This window comes from Ornithorhynchus anatinus, chromosome 18, assembly GCF_004115215.2.
Source record: "Ornithorhynchus anatinus isolate Pmale09 chromosome 18, mOrnAna1.pri.v4, whole genome shotgun sequence".
Lineage (NCBI taxonomy): Eukaryota > Metazoa > Chordata > Mammalia > Monotremata > Ornithorhynchidae > Ornithorhynchus > Ornithorhynchus anatinus.
In genome coordinates, this window is record NC_041745.1 from 14,633,577 (window position 1) to 14,658,165 (window position 24,589).

A 24,589-nucleotide genomic window follows, 5' to 3' on the forward strand; every position below is an offset into this window, starting at 1 on the left:
TCCCATAGGAGGCCAACAGTCTTAATCCCCATTTTACAGAGGAGGTAACCCAGTCCCTATCCCAAATGCGGCTCACGCTCTTAATCCACACTCTTGATTGCCGAGACGTGAAGCGACTTGTCCCAGGTCAGCCGGGGGACAAGCGGCAGGGCCGGGATTAGAACCCAGGTCCTTCTGATTCCCAGGCCCATGTTCCATCCACTAGGACAAGCCACTTCTCGACAGATACCACTGATTGCCTGATTGACAGTACTCTCCCCTCACTAAGCGCTTAATATTACTACACCAAACTGGATTTCCTTTCCTTCCGTAGATTAAAGCATAATCCATCCAATTGTCGACTCCGCCCCTTGTCAGCTGCGTGACTGCGAGCAAGTCACTTCACTTCTCTGTGCCTCGGTTCCATCATCTGTAAAATGCGGGTGAAGACAGTGAGCCTCACGTGGGACAGTGCTAAGCGCTTAACAAATACCAACGTCATCATTATTATTGTCAGGGATGGCATCCGAAGGCACACCGATAAGATCTGCAGCACGGCGTAGTGGACAGGGCACGGGCCTGGGAGGCGGGTTCCAACCCCGGCTCCGCCACTTGCCTGCTGTGTGACCTTGGGCGAGTCGCTTCGCTTCTCTGGGCCTCAGTTACCTCATCTGGAAAACGGGGATTGAGACGGTGAGCCCCACGTGGGATGTGAATACATTAATTAATGATTACCACATTAATACAATCACGCATCCCATCCCGCCTAGGTGACTGCATCGGCCTCCCTGCTGCCCTCCCAACCTCCTGCCTCTCCCCACTCCGGTCCTTACTTCCCTCCGCTGCCCGGATCGTCTTTCTACAGCAACATTCGGGGCATGTCACCCCCCTCTTAGAAAATCTCCAGCGGTTGCCTGTCCACCGCCATATCAAACAAAAGCTCCTCACCGCTGGCTTTAGAGCTCTCCATCACCACGCCCCTTCCTACCTCACCTCCCTTCTCTCCTTCTCCAACCCAGCCCGCACACTTCGCTCCTCTACTGCCAACCTCCTCACTGGGCCCGCACCTCTCCTGCCTCGCCGACGACCCCTGGTCCACGTCCCGCCTCTGGCCCGGGACACCCTCCCTCCTCAAATCCGACAGACAGTGACTCTCCCCCCGGCCCGCCTTCAAAACCTTAATCCAGGCCCATCTCCTCCAAGAGGCCTTCCCAGACTAAGCCCCACTTTTCCTCATCTCCCACTCCCTTCTGCGTCGCCCTGACTTGCTCCCTCTGCTCTCCCCCTCCGCCCACCCCACGCGCCGAAATTTTATTTATACTGATGTCTATCTGAATTGATGTCCGCCCCGCTCTAGTCCGTGAGCTTGTTGCGGGCAGACATCTCTCTATTGCCGTACTGTACTTCCCCAAGTGCTTAGTACAGTGCTCTGCACACAGTAAGCGCTCAATAAAGACGACTGAATGAATGACGGGGACTGGGTCCAACCCGTATTCACCCCAGCGCTCAGTACAGTGCCCGGCACAGAGTAAGACCTTAGCAAATACTATAATTACTATTATCATCACACGCAACATCACACGAGTGCAACGATAATTTCTTCTAGGCCGGAAGAGCATCCCAAGAGTACAGTCTAAGTGCCGAGACGCTCAGTGATAAGCCAGTCAGAAATGCCGCCCAAAAAAGAAATCTCCCGTTTTCTTCGCCTAGGTTTTTGCTTTTAAATGCCGCGGTAGCTAAGAGGTAGCAAGACAAGTAGTTTTGCCAGCTAAAATGCTCGACTATCTTATGCTCCTTTTCGTGCATTCTGAGGGACGGCTTGTAGGCTGGCTTCGGTCAGATGTTTCCTAGGTTTAGTGGGTGGCGGAGCAGGTGTCTGATGTTCAAAGCACCACGTGACGTCAGCGCGCTACTTTTCGAGCTTCTTGTGTCAAAACACTGATTCTTCCCGCTGCCTCTCTGAAGGTCAGAAGCCTTCTTCAACGCCGCATTTCCTCAACGAGCCGAGCAGGCTGTACTACTTTCTCTTATAACCTGCTGACTGACGGTTCCGACTGCGAGGAGAGACGAGGATAGAACAGAAGTGAAACCTTCTAGGTACCGTCAACGGCTAAAAGGGGAAATCAATCACGAGCGGGAGTTGCTCATCGTAATAACGGGGCTATCTGTGAAGCGCCTGCCGTGTGCCAGGCACCGGACTGAGCACCGGCGTCGATACGAGACAATCGGGTTGGACACAGTCCCCGTCCCACACTGGGCTCGCGGTCTCCATCCCCCTTTTCCGGATGAGGTCCCCGGGGGCCGGAGGAATGAAGTGACTCGCCCAAGGTCCCACAGCAGACAAGTGGCGGAGCCGGGATTAGAACCCACGCCTGAGTCCCAGGCCCGTGCTCCATCCGCTACGCCAAGCCGCTTATCTTATTCGTGTGCCTTCAAATGCCATCTCTGTCAGTTGGTTGGATTACGCTTTAATCTATGAAAGGAAAGGAAATCCAGTTTGGTGTAAAAATACTACGCGCTTACTAAGGGGAGAATACTGTATTAATCACTCCAAGGATGGGCCTGGGAGTCGAAAGGTCATGGGTTCGAATCCCGGCTCCGCCACTTGTCTGCTGTGGGACTCGGGGCAAGTCGCTTCACTTCTCTGGGCCTCGGTTCCCTCATCTGGAAAACGGGGATTGAGACCGTGAGCCCGGCGTGGGACAGGGATCGTGTCCGACCCGATTTGCTTGTATCCACCCCAGCGCTGAGCACAGTGCCTGGCACGTTGTAAGCGCTAGACAAGTACCTTAATTATTCCTATTAGCAAGTACAGAGACTGTATCTGTTATATTGCTAAGCTGTACTCTTCCAAACGCTCTGTCCAGTGCTCTGCGCAGAGTAAGCTCTCAATAAATACGACTGACAGACTGACACTACACTAAACCCCTTGGGAGAGGACAAAGAGAGTAGAGAGACACGATCCCTGTCTTCAGGAAGCTACTGGAATCTTAACTTCAAAATACGTTACAGCACAGACTACCTGGAGTAGGCAAAATCCTGGGGGTTTTTTTACAAAAAAATTGTCCTTCAAAAAGGAACAAAGAACATTTTCTAATGCTCACCGCAGCCTTTATTCTTAAAATATATTTTTCTGTTCTCTCTAATCCGCAAAAAAAACCCAAAACAGTAATATAAGCTGAGTCGGGGTGTTTTAGTGAAATGCTGCACTGCAGGTCTGAAAGCTATGAAACAGAATACATATTTCTCCGGCATTACGAGGCCTCGAGCATCGGTCTGCTAGGCAGAGTACGGGATATACTTCGGGCCAACACTCCTGCATTTGCGACAACCACTCCCTCACCTCACAGGGAAACCGACTCTGAGAAAACTGCCGTAACGCCACCAAGTACCCTGCTGCTGCGGAGAGTTCATTTCGAGGCGGTACAAAACCGATTCCCACCTTCCTCCCGTCCCAAGACGAAGAGGCGTCTCGGGAGGCGCCCTGGTTTCAAGAGGATTCCTGTAGAGGTGAACCTTTTGATTCCCCAAGGGCCCCGGGGTTGAAAGGGCAGGGTCTTTCAGTCCCTCGCGCAGGATCCTCGCGTAATGCCGTCCTTTGGTTGGGCTACTCCATCGGCTCTCAGCAGACCCTGAGACCCGCGACAGTGTTTTAGATTCATTCAGTCGTATTTATTGAGCGCTCACTCTCTGCGGGGCCCTCCCTTTCTCGTACGGTGTATCATCCTGGTCTTCCCCCAGTCACCGCCTCCTACGTACCACCCACTCCTCCCTTCGGTCGTATTTATCGAGCGCTTACCGTGCGCAGAGCGCTGGACTAAACGCTTGGGAGAGGACGGTGGAACAATAAACAGACACACTCCCACAGGTCTGTTACGTCACATCCTCTGAGACGGTGACTCGCCGAGTCTTTCAAACTGCGTTCCGAGCTGCTTGGGGTTTCTCCTTTTTTCACTCCACTAATCGGCAGCCGCCTGGAGATCGCTTAGTTCCGTGCTTGGCACGCGGTAGGCGCTCAGTAAATACAGTGGAAGGAGCATCCCTCCGTCACGGCCTCATTCGGCAAAGCTTCGCGGCGAAGAGCGCTGCTTCGATCACCGTTAAACTGACTGCTTTCCCGTCAGTCATTCATTCAGCCCTCTTTACTGAACACTTACTGTGAGCCCAGCGCTGTACTAAGCGCTCGGGAGAGTGCGCTAGAACAATAAAGGCAACACTGAACCGCACGGACTATTCGTTTGACCCTCCCCCCGCATCAGCCCGCTCAGCCACTGGTTTGATCCAATTTGGTCATTCTGCTGCACAAGACCGACTTATCCCGGTACTGGTTGGAAATCAAGAATTCGGGGGCTCGAGTAATAATAATGTTGGTATTTGTTAAGCGCTATGTGCCGAGCACTGTTCTAAGCGCTGGGGTAGATGCAGGGTAGATACAGGGTAATCAGGTTGTCCCACATGAGGCTCACAGTTAATCCCCATTTTACAGATGAGGTAACTGAGGCACAGTGAAGTGACTTGCCCACAGTCACGCAGCTGACAAGTGGCAGATCCCGGATGCGAACTCATGACCTCTGACTCCCAAGCCCGTGCTCTTTCCACTGAGCCACGCTGCTTCTCTACCAGTTAGCCTGGGACGAACTGGATAACTTCACCTCTCTTTAATTCTGTAACGATAATAACCGTGGCATTTGCTAAGCGCGTACTACGTGCCAGGCCCGGTACTAAGCGCTGGGGCCAGCGAGTTGTTTTGGACACGGTCCCCGTCTTATCCAATTATCCACTGGGGTTTCCTCCTAAAGGACAGAGACTTCGGAATTCCCCGGATTCTAGGCGGCCAGTTGGCCTCTCCAACGTCTCGGGTTTCGAAGGCCCTCCGAATCGGGGAAAGCGGCTAGGCGAATGCGAAATAGAATCATCAACTTCACTGGTGACCTGGAAGCGCGTCGTGGGTAGGGAATGCATCGGTTAATTGTTCCGCGGTGCTCTCCCGAGCGCTGAGTCGAGTGCTCTGCCCGCAGCTCGGTAAAACGACTGAAGGAGATGACGGACGACGCGCTTTAAGAATCGAAGCGAGGCCAAAAGTGATGGGATTCTCACCTAGCAGACCGCAACGGCACCGAGGCCGGGGACTTTTACTTCGGTCGGTCGCATATCCCCAAGCACCTGGAAGAATGAGCTCGCTGTGGACGGGGAATGCGTCAGTTTGCTGCTGTACTGTCCTCTCCCAGGCGCTCAGTACGGTGCTTCGCACACAGTAAGCGCTCAGTGAATACGACTGAATGAACGAATGAGTGAATACCGTTCTGAAGGCAGCAGCTAATCACTCCACGGCGTCGCCGCCGCCGCCGCCGCCGCAAAACTACAGCGCACCTTTAAGGAAGGGATTCGCTCCGGTCGACAGAGCCACACGGGGGGATGTCTGCCAAGGATCTGGTTTGGAGATCCCGTCTATTACCCCGTTAATACAATCACTCATCCTCTGCCGCCTCGATGACCGCTTCAGCCTCCTTGCTGACCTCCCAGCCTCCTGTCCCTCCCCACTCCAGTCCACACTTCACTCCGCTGCCCGGATCATCTTTCTACAAAGACCTGCAGGTCATGTCACCCCCCGACTCCCCAGAAATCTCCAGGGGTTGCCCACCCACCTCCAATTCAAACAAAAACTCCTCTCCAATGGGCTTAAAGCAGTCCATCCCCTTCCCCCCTCCAACCTCACCTCCCTTCTCTCCTTCTACGGCCCAGCCCGCACACTCCGCTCCTCTGGTGCCGCTGACCTCCTCACGGTGCCTCCATCTCGCCTGCCTCGCCGCCGACCCCTGGCCCACATCCTACCTCTGGCCCGGAAGGCCCTCCCTCCCCAAATCCCGCAGACAGTGACTCTCCCCATCTTCAAAACCTCATCGAAGGCCCATCTCCTCCGAGAGGCCTCCCCAGACTAAGCCCCCCATTCCTCTTCTCCCGCTCCCTGACCCGCTCCCTCTGCTCTTCCCCCGTCCCAGCTCCTCGGCACTTATGCACGTATCGGTCATTTTAATTTATAAATTCATCTCCTCCCTTCTAGACCGTGAGCTCGTCGTGGGCAGGGAATGCGACTGTTCAGTGCTGCATTATACCTTCCCAAGCGCTTAGTAAAGTGCTCTGCACACAGTAAGCGATGAATGAATACGACTGAATGGAAAGAATGAATGACGGACACAGTTTACAGGCCGCACATAAGGAGAGGAATGGTGCTCTGCCTTGGGTTTCATCTGCCTGAAATATTAACTGGCCATTAATCGATCCATCAGTCGTGTTTACTGAGCATCTACTGTGTGCAGAGCGCTGTACGAAGCACTTGGATGAATATCATAAGACGTGATATGATATATATGATATAAAATTTAACAGGGTCGGCAGACACGCTCCCTGCCCACAATGGGCTTACATCTACATATAATAAATTAGGGGTAAGGACACGAGTTCCGTGGGACTGAGGTGGTGAATAAAGGGAGCAAGTCGGGGCGACGCAGCAGGGTGTGGGAGAAGAGGAAAGGAGGGGCTTAGTCGGGGAAGGCCTCTTGGAGGAGATGGGCCTTCGGTAAGGCTTTGAAGAGGGGGAGAGGGATGGACACAGTCCCTGTCCCACACGGGGCTCATGGTCCTCATCCCCATTTTACAGTTGAGGGCACCGAGGCCCGGAGAAGCGACTTGTCCAACGTCTCACAGCAGTCGGGTGGCGGAGTCGGGGATTAGAACCCAGGTCCTTCTGACTCCCAAGCCCAGGCTTTAACCGCTAGGCTGAGCCCCTACTGTGTTCACAGAACTATACAACGTGCTTGGCAAAGTAAGCAGCGTGGCTTAGCGGAAACAGCCCGGGCTTGGAAGTTAGAGGTCACGGGTTCTAATCCCCCCTCGGCCACTTGTCAGCTGGGTGACTCTGGGCAAGTCGCTTCCCTTCTCTGTACCTGAGTAACCTCATCTGTAAAACGGGGATGAAGACTGTGAGCCCCACGTGGGACAACCTGATGACCTTGGGTCTCCCCAGCGGTTAGAACAGTGCTTGGCACAGCGTAAGCACTTAACGAATACCACTATAATGATCATTACGCTGCAACAGAGTATTGAAGTCGACCGGCAGCACAATCCCCCCCTTGTAAACGCAATCACGAAATGACTGCATCGCACATTCGATCCATCACTGATAGTGTTTGAGCGCCGGCTGTACGCAGACGACCGAACTGACCAGTCCTTCGGAACCGTGAGCTCGCCGTGGGAAGGGAAGGCGCCGAGAAGCAGCGTGGTCTAGCGGGGAGAGCCCACGGGCCTGGGAGTCAGAAGGCCACGGGTTCTGATCCCGGCTCCGCCGCTCGTCCGCCGTGTCACCGTGGGCGAGTCGCTTCACTTCTCGGCCCCTCAGTTCCCTCATCTGGAAAATGGGGATCGAGACGGCGAGGCCCCCCGTGGGACGGGGACCGCGCCCTACTCGGTTTGCCTGTGTCCGCCCCAGCGCTCAGCACAGAGCCCGGCACAAAGGAAGCGCTTTACAAATAACAACAATAATAATAACCATCATGGTATCTGTTAAGCGCTTACTATGTGCCAAGGACTGTTCTAAGTGCCGGGGGGTGAGACAAGGTCATCAGGTGGTCCCGCTTGGAGCTCACAGTCTTCATCTCCATTTCACAGATGAGGTCGCTGAGGCTCGGAGAAGGGAAGTGGCTCACCCAAGGTCACCGAGCAGGCAAGTGGGGGAGCCGGGATTAGAACCCACACCCTCTGACTCCCAAGCCCGGGCTCTTTCCACTAGGCCACGCTGCTTCTCTAGCAGAGAGCGGCAAACAGCATCGTTATTATAATTATTATTATCATCACCGATTCCGTCCCGCTGTGCTCTCCCAGATGCTCAGTAGAGTGCTCGGCACCCGTAAGGGCTCGATAAACGCAACTGATTTGAAGATCAAGTGCTCGGGAGATGACGGGCTTGGAAGAGACGATTCCTGTCCCCAAATAACTTACAGTCTGGGGGGGGGGAGAGATCTGAAAATCAAGTAGAGAGAGGGGAGCGGAAGAGGATAAGGCGGGGATGCTGAGGATGGGGGTGAAGAGCAAGTGCTTAAGGGGAACGGCCCCACTCAGGATGACCCCTGGAGAGTTTCCAGTCCTCCACCAGTCTCGGGTACGGGAGGAGGTCAAGACTGTCTGTTCCCTTCTTAGCTTGGCCTGCCAGCCTCCAGCTTCACGTCCCAACTCCCCCACGCTGGGCAGCGGCGGCCCGGGACAGAGTCGAGTGCGGAGGCTCGAGCTGACCGCGCGCAAGATCAAGCCCGGGTTTGGACCGGGAAATACGCCACCGGAACGACCGCAGGTGGAGAGGTGGAGGTGGCGTTCCGGGAGGGACGCGTCCCTGGCGTCGCTGCGGGTCGGAGACGGCACGACGGCGTAAGGCAGGACGGGGGGGACAGATCCAAATGCCTAGCCGTCGCCGAAGGGAGAGCGGATGTCGCTAATCTTGGAGGAGACGTCATTTTAGTAAGGCTTCGAGGGTGGGGAGAGTAACGGTCTGCTGGCCCTGAAGCGGGATCGAGTGAAGCAGTGTGGCCTAGTGGAGAGAGCCCGGACCCGGCGGTCGGAAGGACGTGGCTTCTAATCTCCGCTCCGCCGCGTGTCCGCTGTGTGACCGCGGGCAAGCAGTGTGGCTCAGTGGAAAGAGCCCGGGCTTTGGAGTCAGCGGCCATGGGTTCGAATGCCGGCTCTGCCACTTGTCAGCTGTGTGACCGTGGGCGGGTCGCTTCACTTCTCCGTGCCTCAGTTACCTCATCTGTAAAATGGGGGTGAAGACTGTGAGCCCCACGTGGGACAACCCGATTCCCTTGTGTCTCCCCCAGCGCTTAGAACAGTGCTCGGCACACAGTAAGCGCTTAACAGATACCAACATCATCATCATTTCGCTTCTCTCGGCCTCATCTGTAAAACGGGGATTAGGGCTGTGAGGGCCACGTGGGGGACGGGGGGGACTGTGTCCAATCTGATCAACCCGCATCTCCCCCAGTGCTCAGGACAGTGCCTGGCACACAGTGAGCGCTTAACGGATACCATCCCAAAAAGAAAAAAAAAGCAGGGGGGCTCCAGGCTGGAGGGAGACCTTGGGTGAGTGGTGAGACGGAGGTGTAATGACCAGGCTGGCTTCAGAAAAGCCAAGTGGCTACGTACTGGACGTCAGCGGGGGTAAGGAAGGAGGAGGAGGGCTGACCGTTATACAGGTCGACTCCCTTATTGGGCTTTATGACTTTTGGGGGTACAGGCGATCTATTCTCAACACTCCGTCTTTCCCTTCTGGCCTCGCCCTTCTTTTGTCTTTCCTACCTGCCTTTTAAAAGACCCGCACTCCAAAAGCGTTTCAGCCACCTGACGGCTTTAAAGGGAATTGACAAATAAAAGGATCCCTTCAAATCCTCAGACGACAATGCGTTTCTGCCTATAACCGCTCAGAAGAGCACGTGCGTTATTCGGGGGCCCTTTGTGCTTCAAAATGAGAACCAGGCGAGCCACGGAGTCAGTGATCGCGTTCAAAGAACCGTAATTATTCCGAACAATTCCACGGCAACCTCTCCGCCGAGGCTGCGGCAAGCGTATCAGAACGGATCGACGAACCTCGCGGTCCCCTCGCTTTGCCCGCCGATGAGCCGTAGTCATCTCGGGGATGAAACCAAACAACGCATCCGACGTAGGCTTTTCACCCCTCAACCACTCGAGAAAGGAAGTTACGGAACTGCTCACGCAGTGGAAAGAAGGGTCACCGCCTCACTGACCTCATCTGTGAAATGGGAACTGAGACTGTGAGCCCCACGGGGGACAGGCACTGGGTCTAACCCATTCGGCTTCTACCTCCTCCAGGGCTTAGTACAGTGGCCGGCACATAGTAAGCGCTCAACAAATACCGCAATTATTCGTTATTAAGGGTTTGGGAGTTATCGGGGGCTTTTTGGACTCATTTTTCCTAAAGTGCTCGCTAAATTGAAAAAAAAAAATAAATAAAGGGAGAGAGACGTAACTCTCCGGGTTTGTAACTTGGGTCACGAGCTCAATCCTAGGCAAGAGTTAGTGGACGTGTTACCTGCCCACGGTGAGATTACAGTCTAGAGGAGGAGACCAGTTTAGAAGAGTGTTGGGGGGTGGGGAAACGCTTCTGAGCCTCAGTTTCCCCAGTGGTAAAGCAGGCGTCGCCGTTCCTTCCCACGCAGCACGGCGCAGTGGATAGGGCGCGGGCCTGGGAGTCAGGAGGTCCTGGGTTCTAATCCCGATTCTACCACTTGTCTGCTTCGTGACCCTGGGCAAGTCACCTCCTTTCTCTGAGGCTCAGTTACCTCTTAAATGATTATAATAATGAAGGTATTTGTTAAGCGCTTACTACGTGTCAGGCGCTCTACTAAGCGCTGGGGGGATACAAGCAAACCGGGTTGGATGCAGCCCCTGCCCCATGAGGGGCTCCCAGTCTCAATCCCCATTTTACAAACGAGGGAACTGAGGCACCGAGAAGTGAAGTGAGCGGCCCAAGGCCTCACAGCAGACAGGAGCCAGGATTAGAACCCAGGACCTTCTGAAAAATGGGGATCGAGACGGTGAGCCTCACGTGGGACAGGGACTGCGTCCGACTCGACTTGCCTGAATCCACCCCAGCGCTTAGTACGGTACGTGGAGCATAGTAAACGCTTAAAAAATACCATCATTTCTGCTCCTCCGGCAGGACCCAGGGAACAAACACCCACGGAAGCCTGGGAGCGGACGTGCTCACGAAAGATCAGAAAGCCGTACTGAGAGCTCACCTCCTCCAGCAAGCCTTTCCAGACTGAGCCCTCCCTTTCCCTCTGCCCCTCCTCCCCTCCACATCGCCCCGACTCCTTCCCTCTGCTTTACCCCCTTCCCCTCCCCGCTGCACTGTTGCATATTTGCACATATTATTTATTACTCTATTGTATTAATGATGTGTCTATATCTATGATTCTGTTTCTCTATTTTGATGGTATCGACGCCCGCCTACTCGTTTTGCTGTCTGTCTCCCCGTTTTAGATTGCGAGCCCGCCGTCGGGCCGGGATGGTCTCCACCTGTTGCCGAACTGCACTTTCCAGGCGCTTCGGACAGTGCCCTGCACACGGAAAGCGCTCAGTAAATACCACTGAGTGAGTGAATGAATGACTCAGAGGTCCACTGAGAAGGCCTGAAAGTTGAGCAAACCAATTCGTTCCGGGCTCAAGGTTTGTCTGTTCGGGTTATTAAATAAAAACAAGGCTCTTACCTAGCGAGGGGGAAAACGTCGCCTTCTCTTTCCCTCCATCTTCCGGTGAGACCAGGGGGCCTTCCTCCAGAGAGGGCAACTCCGAGAGGTGTCCCTCGCCCCTCAGCGGGCTCGAACTCGTCCTGGTTGTGTCCATCCCTTGGGTGAGGTCTATTTCCGCCGAGAGCTGATGCCAAGAGTCCGTTTTCTAAAATGAGGGTTTGGGAAAGGGTCCGAAATATTAGCGCGGCGACAAATTCATTCATTCATTCAATCGTATCTGTTGAGCGCTTCCTGTGTGCGGAGCACCGTGCTAAGCGCTCGGGAAGGACAATTCGGCGACAGAGAGAGACCATCACGGCCCAACGACGGGCTCACGTTCCAGAAGCGGGGAGACAGACAACAGAACAGGTAGACAGGTACGAGTAGATCGGCATCACCACCACCCTAAAGGATGTCCGCTCTCTTTGGATTGCCAATAATAACCATAATGATATTAATGGTATTCGTTAAGCGCTTACTATGCGCCAGGCCCTGTTCTAAGCGCTGGGGTAGATTCAAGATCATCGGGTTGGACACGGTCCCCCTATCACATGGGCTCACCGTCTCAATCCCCATTTTACAGATGAAGGAACTGAGGCCCAGTGCTTAGAACAGTGCCTGGCACACTAGCAAGCGCTCAATAAATGCCATAAAATAAGTGAAGTGACCCGCCCATGGTCACACTGCCGACAAGCGGCGGAGCCGGGACTAGAACCCGTGACCTTCTGACTCCCGGGCCTGCGTTCTATCCCCTGGGACATGCTGCTTCTCCAATCAATCGATTGCTTCTTAGCCAGGCATACGCACTTATTGAGCGCTTACTGCGTGCAGAGCGCTGTACTAAGCACTTGGGAGAGTACGACACAACAGAGTTGGGAGACACGTTCCCTGCCCCTAGCGACCTTACGGTCCAGAAGCGGAGACCGGCATGAATCTAAATAAATTTCAGATATATAACAATAACACTTAACGGCATTTGGTAAGCGCTTACTATGTGCCAGGCACTGAACTAAACGCTGGGGTGGATATGAGCAAATTGGGTCGGACAAAGTCCCCGTTCCACGTGGCTCACGGTCTCAACCCCCGTTTTACAGATGAAGTAACCAAGGCCCAGAGAAATGCAGTGACTTGCCTAAGGTCAAATAGCAGATAAGTGGCGGAGCCGGGATTAGAACCCATGACCTTCGGACTCCCGGGCCAGGGGTCTAGCCACCAAACCGTGATGTTTCTCGATATCTTGCGGCCCGTGGCCCTTGGGCCTGCTTTCTTTGCTTGTTAACCCCCCGGGAGAAGATCACCATCCCGGGAGAAAGAATAATAATAATAACGGCGGTATCTGTTAAGCGCTATGTGCCGAGCACCGTTCTGAGCGCGGAGGGCCATACGAGGTAACTGGGTGGGGCTCACACTTTCAATCCCCATCTTCCAGAGGAGGTCACTGAGACCCAGAGAAGGGAAGTGACTGGCCCAAGGTCACACAGCAGACAAGTGGCAGAGCCGGCATTAGAACCCACGTCCTCTGACTCCCAAGCCCGGGGCTCTTTCCACAAAGCCACGCTGCTTCGCTTATGCCGCGTTAAAACAATTCCTTCACACGGGTTCTCGATCCCAAGCCTTTTTGAAGGCCCATCTCCTCCCGGAGGCCTTCCCAGACTAAGCCCCCCCTTTCCTCTTCTCCCACTCCCTTCTGCGTCGCCCAGATTCGCTCCTTCTATTCATCCCCCTTCCCATCCCCCCCAGCGCTTATGTCCAGATTGAGCATTTATTTATTTTCAACACCGTCTGTCTCCCCCCATCTACACCGTAATCTCACTGGGGGCAGGGAACATGTCTGTTCAGTGTTGTATCGTACTCCCCCAAGCGCTTAGTACAGTGCTCTGCACACGGTAAGCGCTCAATACGACTGAACGAATGAATGACTGCACCCCTGCCTGCCAAATGTTTCCGCTACGGTAGATTCTAGTCGTGAATTTGTTAACTTATTCCTTTGTGGTATGTGTTCGGCGCTTACTATATGCCGGGCACTGTTCTAAGCGCTGGGGTAGATACAAACCATTCCGGTTGGACACAGTCCCTGTCCCGCGTGGGGCTCGCACTCTGAATCCCCATTTTACAGATGGGGGGAACTGAGGCGCAGAGAAGTGACTTGACCAAGGTCACGCAGCGGACGAAGGGCGGGGCGAGGATTAGAAGCCAGGTGCTCGGATTCCCAGGCCTGTGCTCTATTCACTAATCCACGATGCTTCTCTGATATTATTTATATCTATTCTCTCATTCCTACCTACGGTATATCCGTCAATAAGGGCCTAGTGGACAAGTCGCTTCACCGGGCCTCGGTTGCCTCATCTGGAAAATGGGGATTAGGAACGCCAGCCTCACGTGTGGCAGGGACTAGATCCAACGCGATTACCTTGTACCTACCCCAGCACGCAGAAGAGCGTTTGGCACAGAGTAAGCGCTTAACCAATGCCATAAAAAAATAATAATAATTCATCCCCGCAAGCTCCAAAGTCGGGACTGAGTATTTTATATATTCCCCAAGGAGCTACTACAGTTCCCCGCACACAGCAGACGCTCCGTGAATCATCCCTTTTTTTGCACAGATTCCCGTTTGCCTATCGGTGAGATGCCGTTTTCGTTCGGCATGTAACATTTCCATTCATTAATTAGAGGACTCACACAGGGACTTATAGAAGAAATTAGGCCTACAGGCTTTAATTAGAAAAAGAACGTTCATTTTTAACCCAGAGAATCGAGAGAACAAAGCGGTGTTTACGATGCAGCGGCAACTAACTGGCCCGGCCGTCTGTAAAAACGTGAAGATAACATTCCGATCGCCGAATGTAAAATAGTTCCTTCGAACTGACCGTGAAGCGGGGCTAGTTTTTACGGTTAGTCAAATGCGCGGTTGGCAAAAAAAAATATACTATTAACACTCCGATTCCACGGCCGGCCTTTAGAAGTCTATGTCCGGTTGGATTTCTGAAGCTGCAATTTTTCTACCCCCGGATTCCAAAAGAGAGGACTTTGAAGCTAGTCTTAAATTCCTCCAACGACCCGCCATTTTGGCGCTGAGCAAAATGCGGAATAACCCCACAGCGCTTACGTACATATCCTTAAACGATCATATCATAAATCGCATCTTTAGTTCTACGAATGTCTGTCTCCCCGTCTAAACTGTAAGCTGGTCCGGGGCAGGGAAAGTGTCTGCTCATTCGGTTGTATCGTTCTCCCAGTGCTCTGCACACAGTAAGTGCTCAATGGCTACGAGTGAGCGACTGAAAACACCGCTGACTGGAATGGCCGACTCGGACATCTTGTTCATTCATTCCGTCGTATTTAGTGAGCGCGTACGGGGTGCAGAGCGCCGCACTAAGCGAAGCCGAACTCCGGGGACGTCATTCTCAGGCGCGGCTTCCCGGGCAACGGGAAGCGGAATGGCCTAGTGGGAAGAGCACGGTCCCGGGAATCAGAAAGACTCGAGTTCTAATCCCGGTTCCGCCGCCTCTCTGCTGTGTGACTCCGGGCAGGTCGCTTCACTTCTCCGGGCCTCGGTTCCCTCAACTGCACAACGGGGATTCGATACTTGTTCTCCCCCCTATTTACAGTGTGAGCCCCCCCGTGGGTCCTGATTATATTGTAGCTATCCGAGCGCTTGGTGCATAATATTAATAATTATTCTGGTATTTGCTAAGCGCTTGCCATGCGCCAAACACTGCCCTAAGCGCTGAGGTAGATACAAGACCCAGTTCCGGTCCCACATGGGGCTCACAGTCTTTATCTCCATTTTACAGATGAGATAACTGAGGCCCAATTATATTGCACTCTCCCAAGCGCAGGAAGCGCTCAATAAACACCACTGAATGAATGAATGAAGGACGACCTAAGAGCCAGAGGCCCTGGGTCCTAATCCCAGCTCTGCCTCTTGTCTGCTGTGTGACCTTGGGCCAGTCATTTAACTCCTCCGCGCCTCCGTTTCCTCAACGGCAAAAAACTGGAACTCGATAATTATTCTCCCTCTTATTTGTGGGAGACAGGGGCTCTATCAGATTAAATTGTGTCTACCCCAGGGCTCGACACATAATAAGCGCTTAAATTTACTGATTTATGTATGTATTTCTTTATAATAATGTCGCTCTCCCTCTAGATGGCAAGCTCGTTGTGGGCAGGAAAGGTCTATTTTTCTACTGCACTCTCCCAAGCGCTTAGGACACCGCTCTGCATTCAGCAAGCGCTCAATAAATACGACCGAATGGATGACCGACGTAAATTTTTCAAAAACTGAGGAAGACAGGCAGAATGAAGGAATCAAAGAAAGTGTTGAAAGAAAGAGGGGCAGAGAGCACAGACCCCAGTATTTTCTACTCAGCGTCTCCTCCGATCACCTTTTCGGATTTTAGAAGCAGCGTGGCTTAGCGGATAGAGGCCGGGCCTGGGAGTCAGAAGGACCTGGATTCGAATCCCGGCTCCAGCACGTGCCTGCTGTGTGACCTGGGGCAAGTCGCTTCACCTCTCTGGGCCTCAGTTCCCTCATCTGTAAAACGGGAATTCAGAATGCGATGAGCCCCATGTGGGACGGGGACTGCGTCCAACCCGATGAACTTGTATCTACACTTAGAACTGTGCTGGCACATAGTAAGGGCTCAACAAGTACCATAATTATTATTATTCTTATTTCTTTCAACCTGGCCATCGGCACGCCGACGCGACCTGAACGGGAATGTGGTCCCCGAAAACCCGACCTGCCAACGGGGAGTGGAGCGGCAGAACGGGGAACGCCAACCCAAGGACAGAGAAACGAGAAGCAGCATGGCCTAGTGGTTAGAGCCCAGGCCCGGGAGCCAGAAGCACCTGGGTTCTAATCCCCGCTCCGCCACCTGTCCGCTCGCGTCACCTGGGGCAACTCCCTTCTCCGGCCCTCAGTTCCCTCATCTGTAGTTAAGACCTTGAGCCCTATGTGGAACAGGGACTGTGTCCAACCTGATTAGCTTCGATCGACCCCAGCGCTCAGTACGGTGTCTGACACGCGGTAAGCGCTTCCCAGATACCATTTTTAATTTAAAAAAAAAAAAAAGCGGCTTCAGAGGAAACCACTGACCAAATGCCAAGCTTCTGGCCTAAACACCTCTCTGATCCGTTACAAGCCCCTCACTGTGACTTCATCTTACACCGAAACGAAACTTATAATTTTTCGCACTCTCCCGTTCTCTCGGGTACCCAAATGGAGACTGTTTTCTCTTAGTTCTCCTGTGCGTGGGGGAATCAGGGCGGAGGACCTATTCTGTTACCGGTGCGGTTCTGGGGTTGGTTTTTTTTTTTTTCAGCATTCGGGGGTGGGGAAGCTGAAAGAGAATTAATCGACTTGCTTTCATTTAAAATCCTTCAAGAACAAAACACGTCTAGAGCGCAGACGCGGGACGGTTTTGTTGGGCGTCAACGGGGCACCCCGGGGGCAGAGGAAACGAACCGTTTAACTGGGCATTTTTTGACTATTCAGTGCCCCAGGCGATCTTTAAGTGCGCCGATTGTGCCAACCGAACGTTCTCGGAGGGCATCCTCCCGGTGCCCACCCACGATCCTTCAACCGCGATTAAAAACAACAATAATAATAATAATAATACTAAAAATCGGCGTGTTAAGGGACGGGGGGAGAGAGGAAAGAGGAACAAAACTACTCTGGCGCATTCACCTCGGTAATGTGAAGCTTCTAAAGGTAGAACAAAGCGGGCAGAGTTGTGACAGTTTGCTTTCTTCCATCCCACCGGGAAAGGAGATTACCAGAAATGGATGCATGAGGCGATTTTTCGGAGGCGCTGAATAAATTACGCGGGGCCGGGACCTGCCTTTTGAAAACAGCTGCCGCAAAACAGCTGCCTCAAGCCCGCTCCTATACATCAAGCTATTTGTAGACGCCTAATGGTACAATATTAAGAAGCCCGGCCTTGGACTCTCTCTCTTGATTTTCTTATTATTTCTTTTCTCTCGGCGTGGTCGTGTGCGCAGGCAATCGACGGCTTTATTTTTCTCCTCGGCGGCCGGGGGAAAATCGGATGCTTAAATAAAAGTGGCGGCGTGTGGCGGGGCTTATTAAAACATCGACTCGACTCTGAACCCCCTGGCTACCGAAGAGCTCGCAGATGCAAGAGAAGGTTTTCAACGCCTTCGCACGGTACATCTAAAAGCGTTCCAAAAAATTATGTACCCGACAGTCGGCTGCAGTTCCCCTTGCTCTAATTAGCCTAGCTCTCTCCCGCATTGTACTCTACTCGATGTGCTGAACAATCCTTTCTAGATACACAAATCTCAGCGGTGACTGTTTCTTAAAAACAGGCGCTTTTGTTTTTTTTTTTTTAAAAAAAAAAAAGGAGAGAAAAGAAAGTCCCAAATCAGCCATTAGCGCTGCTGTCTTCAAGCGCTTAATACAGTGCTCTACTCACAGTAAGCGCTCAAAAAATACGACTGGGTGAATGACCGAATCAACGTTAGCTCCTTTTATTCAGTCCCCGGTGACAGAGGATGGGTTCGCCTTCATTAAATACGCAAAAGAATAAAAATGGTAAGTGTTAAGCAGAGAAGCCTGCTACCCTTAGCAGATTAATCAGAAGTGTGATGAGGCACGAGCGAGATATGAAAGAAATGGGAGAGAGGGTAGCATGTGACGGGTATTGGTTTTGTTTGGATATGTGAAGGATGGTTAATTGAGTGGGCGTTCTAATTGGCAATATAACGGATGAGTAATGGAGGCGTGCGTTGGAAGACGCAGTTTATGAATAAAGGGATGATTAAAAGGCTGAGCTATCGAACTTCTTTGGCCCCCATCCTGAAAATGACTTGATCATCAGGGCCTAGCGGCAAGAGAAGGGGCTTAGAAGCCAGAGGACGTGGGTGCCGACTCCGGCTCCGCCGCTTCGGTTCCATCGAAATTCAGGCGTATTTACTGAACGCTTACTGTGTGCAGGGCACCGGACTAAGCGGTTGGTAGAGGGACAATACAACAGTAAACAAACACGTTCTCAGTCTACAACGAGCTTACAGTCTAGATGGGAGGGTGAGACAGACATTAAGATAAATAAGTTACAGATTCCTCCGTGAGTGCTGAGGGGCTGGGAAGGTGGAAGAACAAAGGGAGCAGGTCAGGGCGATGCCGTGGGGAATGGGAGAAGAGGAAAGGGAAGGCCTCTTGGCGGAGATGTGCCTTCCGATAAGGTTTCGAAGGAAGGTGGAGAGTAACTGTCTGTGAGATTTGAAGAGGGAGGTGCTCCGGGCCCGAGGCGGGACGTGGGCGAGGGGTCGGCGGTGAGAGAGGCGAGATGGAGGCCCAGGGAGAAGGTTGGGACCAGAGGAGCTAAGTGTGCGGGCTGAGTTGGAGTAGGAGAGGAGGGAGGTGAGGTGGGAGGCGAACGTTTTTGTAGAAATATAATCCGGGCAGCGGAGTGAAATATGGACTGGGGTGGGGAGAGGCAGGAGGCCGGGAGGGCGGCAAGGAGGCCGACGCGGGAGGGATAGGACGGGTGACGGTACGAATGCGGTAGCCGCCTGGATGGAGAGGAAAAGGGGGATTTTAGCGACCTCGTGAAAGGTGGAACCAACAGGATTTACCGGTGGATTGAATATGTGGGTTGAATGACAGAGAGGAGTCGAGGAAAACGCCAAGGTTACGGGCTCGTGAGACAGGAATGGATGGTGGTGCCGTCTACGGTGATGGCACAGTCAAGGGGAGGACAGGGGTTGGGTGGGAAGATAAGGAGTTCTGTTCTGGACCTGTTAAGCTTGAGGTGGTGGGAGGGCATCCAAGTAGAGCTGCCTCGAAAGCAGGAGGAAATGTGAGACTGCAGACAGGGAGAGAGATGAGGGCTGGAGGTGGAGATTTGGGTTAAATATGCATAGAGGTGGTGGGAGCGAATGAGTCTCCAAGGGAGCGGGTGGAGATGGAGAATAGCAGGGGACTGAAAACTGAATGTTGGGGAACCCCACAGTTAAGGGGTGGGAAGCAGAGGAGGAGCCCATGAAGGAGTCTGAGAAAGAAAGGCCAGAGAGATAAGAGGAGAACCGGGAGAGGACAGTGTCAGTGAAGTCGAAGTTGGATAATGTTTCCAGGAGAAGAGGGTGGCCCACAGAGACGAAGCCAGCCGAGTGGTCGAGGAGAATAAGGATGGAGTAGAGGCCGCTGGATCTGGCATGAAGGAGATGGTCGGTGACCTTTGAGAGGGCGGTTTCTGTGGAGCGAAGGGGAAGGAAGCCCGAACGGAGGGGGTCGAGGTGAGAACTGGAGGAGAGGAATACGAGACAGCGGGTGGAGACGACTCGCTCGAGGGGTTTAGAGAGGAACGGTAGGAGGGAGATGGGGCCAACGCTGGAGAGGGCCGTGGGGGCCAAGGGTTTTTTTTTTTAAGATCGGGGAGACTTGGGCATGTTTGAAAGCACCGGGAAGAAGCCGTCGGAGAGCGAACAACTGAAAATGGCTATCAGGGAGGGGGGAAGAGTTTCGATAAGGTGCAGAGGAACGGAGTCAGATGCGCAGGTGGAGGGGATGGATTTTAAGAGGGGGCAGGAGACCTCCTCTACAGATACTGCTGGGAAAGATGGGAGAGTTAAAGAGGGGGCGGGAGCGGGGAGGGACTTTTAGGGAGATCACCCCTGATACTGTCAGTTTTCTTAATAAAGCAGGACACTGGGGGCAAGGGAGGCGGGGAGACAGGAGGCCCGAGGAGGGAGTTAAATGTCCGGAACGGCCGGCACGGGCGATGGGCAAGGGTGTCAATAGGGGTGGAGAAATAATTTTGCCGGGCAGAGTTAGAGCACGCAATGATAAACCTGAGGTGAACCAAGTCGGCCCGATATTTAGATTTCCACCGGTGCTCGAGCGCAAGAGCGAAGAGGGGTGTGGGTTAGCGGTACGAGGTCGCCGAAGGGAGAGGGGGGCGAGTGAGTTCAGTTCGGTAGAGAGGGCGGCGCGGACAGCATCAGTCCGGTCATCCAGGGAAGGCAGTTAGGGAATGGAGGCTTAATGGGGCACGATGAGTTGAGGAAATCGGACGGGGTCCAGAGATTGGAGGTCTCTGTCGGGGAACAGTACCGATTTAAGGGGAGGAGGTGTGCGGGAGAGGCGGCGTGGGATTTCAGAGCTGGTGAGGGTAGAGACGAGATCGACGGTGCGTCTAAGTCGGTGAGCGGGCGAGGTGGGGTGGAGCAGGAGGTCGGCGGGGTTGAGGAGTGACAGAAGGCGGTCAGCAGAAGGACCCTTCTCTGAAGTCCCCAAGGATCAAAGCGGTCACGGAGAAGGAGAGATGGAATGTGAGAAAGGGATCAAAATGGTTCAAGAAGGTGGCGGTGGGAAGGGGGCGCGGTAGATGACCGTTACGAGAATCCGGAAGGGGAGGAAGAGGCGGACGATATGGGCTTCGAAGAAAGGGAAAGAAGGGGATGGGGGAGGTGGGACGGTGTGAAAACGGCAGAGGGGCGAGAGAAGGAAGCCGACACCTCCTTTCCCCGCGAGTCTGGGGGAGTGGGAGAAGATGAGGCCCCCGTTGGAGAAATCAGCAGGGGAGACCAAGTCTTCTGTGTGACCTGAGAGACCTTTAGACACGTTCCCTGCCCTCGACAAGCTTTGGGTCTAAAGGGAGTTTTACCTTCAGGGAGTTTTACGTCACCATCATCAACGGTATCTGTCGAGCGCTTGCAACGTGCAGAGCCCTGCACTCGGCGCTTGGGAGAGTCCACCAGGACAGAGTGGGCAGACAACGTTCCCTGCCCACAAGCAGCTTACAGTTGCACCTGTGGAGAAAACTGCCGGTTCTCAAACGCTGAATTCGTCTACGGTTGCCGCTCGGTAAGAAGGACCGTCTGCCCTGCCCTTACATCGGCTTTTGATATTTCTAACAAGCCCCCGCGATTCTAGACAGCAGGCACGTTTCGGAAACGGAAACAATAGCTGAAATACGTCACGGCGTTTGAAATTGGCCAGAACACGGCACGGCATTTGAAACGGGCTAAAACACATCGCGGCCTTTGAAATGAGCTGATGTACACCACGCGACTTGAAATTAGCGCTGTTCGGGCTTCCGATTCAACTGTTTGGGCTATATCATCCTGAAGATAAAACCAGCCCTTCCAAAATCGGAGTAAACAGGACGCAGGGTATTTCTGTGTGACTGGGCACAGAGAGAAAAGCTTCTAATCCCGGCTCCGCCACCTGGCTCCTGTGTGACCTTGGGCAGATCACTTCACTTCTCTGTGCCGCGGTGACCCTCTGCTCCCCCTGCTGCCTCTGCCCCCCCCTTCACCTCCCGTCAGCTAAGCCCTCTTTTCCCCCCCTTTCCCTCTGCTCCTCCCCCTCTCCCTTTCCCTCCCCTCAGCACTGGGCTCGTCTGCTCATTTGTATATGTTTTTATTACCCTATTAATTTTGTTAATGAGATGTACATCGCCTTGATTCTATTTATTGCTGTTGTTTTTGTCTGTCTGTCTCCCCCGATTAGACTGTAAGCCCGTCAGTGGGCAGGGATGGTCTCTACCTGTTGCCGAACGGTACGTTCCAAGCGCTTAGTACAGTGCTCTGCACATAGTAAGTGCTCAATAAATACTATTGAAAGAATGAACGAATAAAATGGGGATTAAGACTGTGAGCCCCGCCCGGGGGGACATGGATCGGGTCCGACCTTATCATCTTGTATCAACACCAGCGCTTAGCAGAGCGCCTGACTCACAGTAAGCACTTCAAAATCACGTTAAAAACACAAAGAAAACCAAATGTTTAGCAACTTCAGTCGAGGCAGCGGAAAATCCGTTTCCTTTGGCAACCGTCTGCTGAGAAAGACCGCTCCAGCGAAGTGGACAGAGCCCGGGCCTGGGAGTCGGAAGGTCACGGGTTCTAATCCCAGCTCCGCCGCGTGTCTGCTGGGTGACCCGGGGCAAGTCAGTTCACTGAGCCTCAGTTCCCTCATCTGGAAAACGGGGATTCAGACGGTGAACGCTTTGCGGGACAGGGACTGTGTCCAACCCGATTTGCTGTATCCACTCCAGCAATTAATATCATTATTATTATTAGAGCCACCTTGAACCACCTCCATCGACTGTGTTCACGACGAATACCCGGGGAAACCAGTTTGTAAGAGTCTTCGTCGCCAATACGTTAGAGTGGGAAAGTGATTTCATTCATCCACTTAATGGTATTTATTGAGCTTTTACTGTGTGCAGACCACCGTACTGAGCGCTTGGGAGAGTACAATGCAAAAATAAACAGACACATTCCCTGCCCACAAGGAATTTCAGCCTGGGAAATTAAGTGTACGTTATAGACATAATTTGTAGACCAAATCAATTCCATCTACCGTGAATTGCTTAGCAAACAGTACGAAATAAGCTAACCAGAACAGATAGGAAGACGGTAACCAGAGAAACCAAGCTATTAATGGGAGTCTTGGCAGAAAAGGTCGATCCGAAAAATCAACTCCCATTTGAGGGAGTAAATTCCGAAGAGAAAAGAGAGGTAATCGACCACTTTACGCGACCTAAATAAGTCGCGGTGACGTAAGGATCGGTGCTTTCATTTCCTTCCTGCTTTTAGAAAAAATTTCCATTCCACTCATAATCTCCACCACGAAGAGGAGGGGTTTAAAAGAAACAGTTTTGAGAAGCAGCGTGGCCTAGTGGATAGGGCCCGGGCCTGGGAGTCAGCAGACCCGAGTCCTGTTCTCAGCTCCGCCACTTGTCGGTCGGGTGACCTTGGGTGAGTCATTTCACTTCTCTGCGATTCAGTCTCCTCATCTGTAAAATGGGGATTAAATCCTACTGCTTCCTTCCTCCACTCTGAGCCCCACGCGGGACGGGGACCGAGTCCGAACTGATAACCTGGTACCTATCCCAGTGCTTAGAACATCATCGCTTACCTCATCTGAGGTACTAAGTTATCTCAGTTACCTCATCTGAGGTACTAAGTTATCTCAGTTACCTCATCTGTAAAATGGGGATGAAGACTGTGAGCCCTAAGCGGGACGGGGACTTTGCTTATAATAATAATGGTGGTATTTGTTAAGCGTCTACTATGTGCAGAGCACTGCTCTAAGCGCTGGGGTAGATACAGGGTCATCGGGCTGTCCCACGTGAGGCTCACAGTTAATCTCCATTTCACAGATGCGGGAACTGAGGCACAGAGAACTGAAGTGACTTGCCCAAAGTCACACAGCTGATCAGTGGTGGAGCTGGGATTCGAACCCACGACCTCTGACTCCCGAGCCCGGGCTGTATCCACTGAGCCCCACTGCTGATTCACCCCAGCACTCACTACAGTGTCTGGCACATAGTAAGCGCTTAAGAATTACTATTTATAAGTGCTTAACACCATTATTCATTATTATTTTTATTATTATTATTACGAGGAACCATAACGGCTAATAACAATTATGTCATTTGTTAGCCGCTTAACATGTTCCAGGCACTGTACTAAGCGTTGGGGTGGATACGAGCCAATCGGATTGGACACAGTCCCTGTCCCATGTGGGGCTCACAGTCTTAATCCCCGTCTTATAGATCTGAAGCCCAGAGAAGGGAAGTGACTTGCCCCAAGTCACCCAGCAGACGGGAGGCGGGGGCGGAATTCGAACCCGTGACCTTCTGACTCCCTGGCCTGTGCTCTTCCACTACGCCAGGCTGTTCTCTCAGCTCAATTAGAAACTGCTTTCATCTACTGGCTGCGAGAAATTTAAACTCCAGGTCTGGTAAACCTGATAACAGGTCATTTTTGGTCTGTTTCTTCCCTCTGTATTTCCCTCTGCCTCCTTCGGGACTTTTTGCTTTTCTTCTCCAGCTTCCCATCCCCTTCCTTTTCTCAGATTTTTACTGGTCCTTTGACACCGAGGATCGGACGGCGGAGTCTCGAGCCACAATTTATAATAATAATAATAATAATAATGATGATGTTGGTATTTGTTAAGCGCTTACTACGTGCCGGGCACCGTTCTAAGCGCTGGGGGAGATACAGGGGAATCGGGTGGTCCCACGTGGGGCTCAAGGTCCCCATCCCCGTTTTGCAGATGAGGTCAACGGAGGCACAGAGAAGTTAAGTGACTCGCCCACAGTCACACGGCTGACAAGTGGCAGAGCTGGGATTACCGAGTGCTTACTGCGCGCGGAGCACTGGACTCAGCTTTGGGGAGAGTACACTGCGACAGATCGGCTTACAGCCTAAGGAGGCAGCGTGGCTGAGTCAAAGAAGCCCGCGGGAGGAAGGGACGGGAGAGGATTTTATTGACAAAGCACGTAATGATTATTATAATAATAATTATGGTATTTAAGTGCTTGCCAAGCACTGTAATAGGG

General features: G+C 52.8%; 1 protein-coding gene and 1 long non-coding RNA gene across 5 annotated transcripts in view; both read right to left on the reverse strand.

Moving 5' to 3' along the window:
• Nucleotides 1–24,589, reverse strand: part of ALMS1 (ALMS1 centrosome and basal body associated protein) — a 122,772-nt gene that overhangs the window by 85,320 nt on the left and 12,863 nt on the right. For all 4 annotated transcript variants that reach the window (XM_029083292.2, XM_029083288.2, XM_029083287.2 and 1 more), the window contains exon 2: nucleotides 11,253–11,439. In XM_029083292.2, the coding sequence (XP_028939125.1) occupies nucleotides 11,253–11,439 (187 nt within the window). The remainder of the gene's footprint in view (nucleotides 1–11,252; nucleotides 11,440–24,589) is intronic.
• Nucleotides 1,559–3,813, reverse strand: LOC120638965. Its single transcript, XR_005661028.1, has 2 exons — nucleotides 3,779–3,813; nucleotides 1,559–2,033 (listed from the first exon to the last, which is right to left on the reverse strand). It is a non-coding gene; the product is annotated as an uncharacterized LOC120638965 (long non-coding RNA).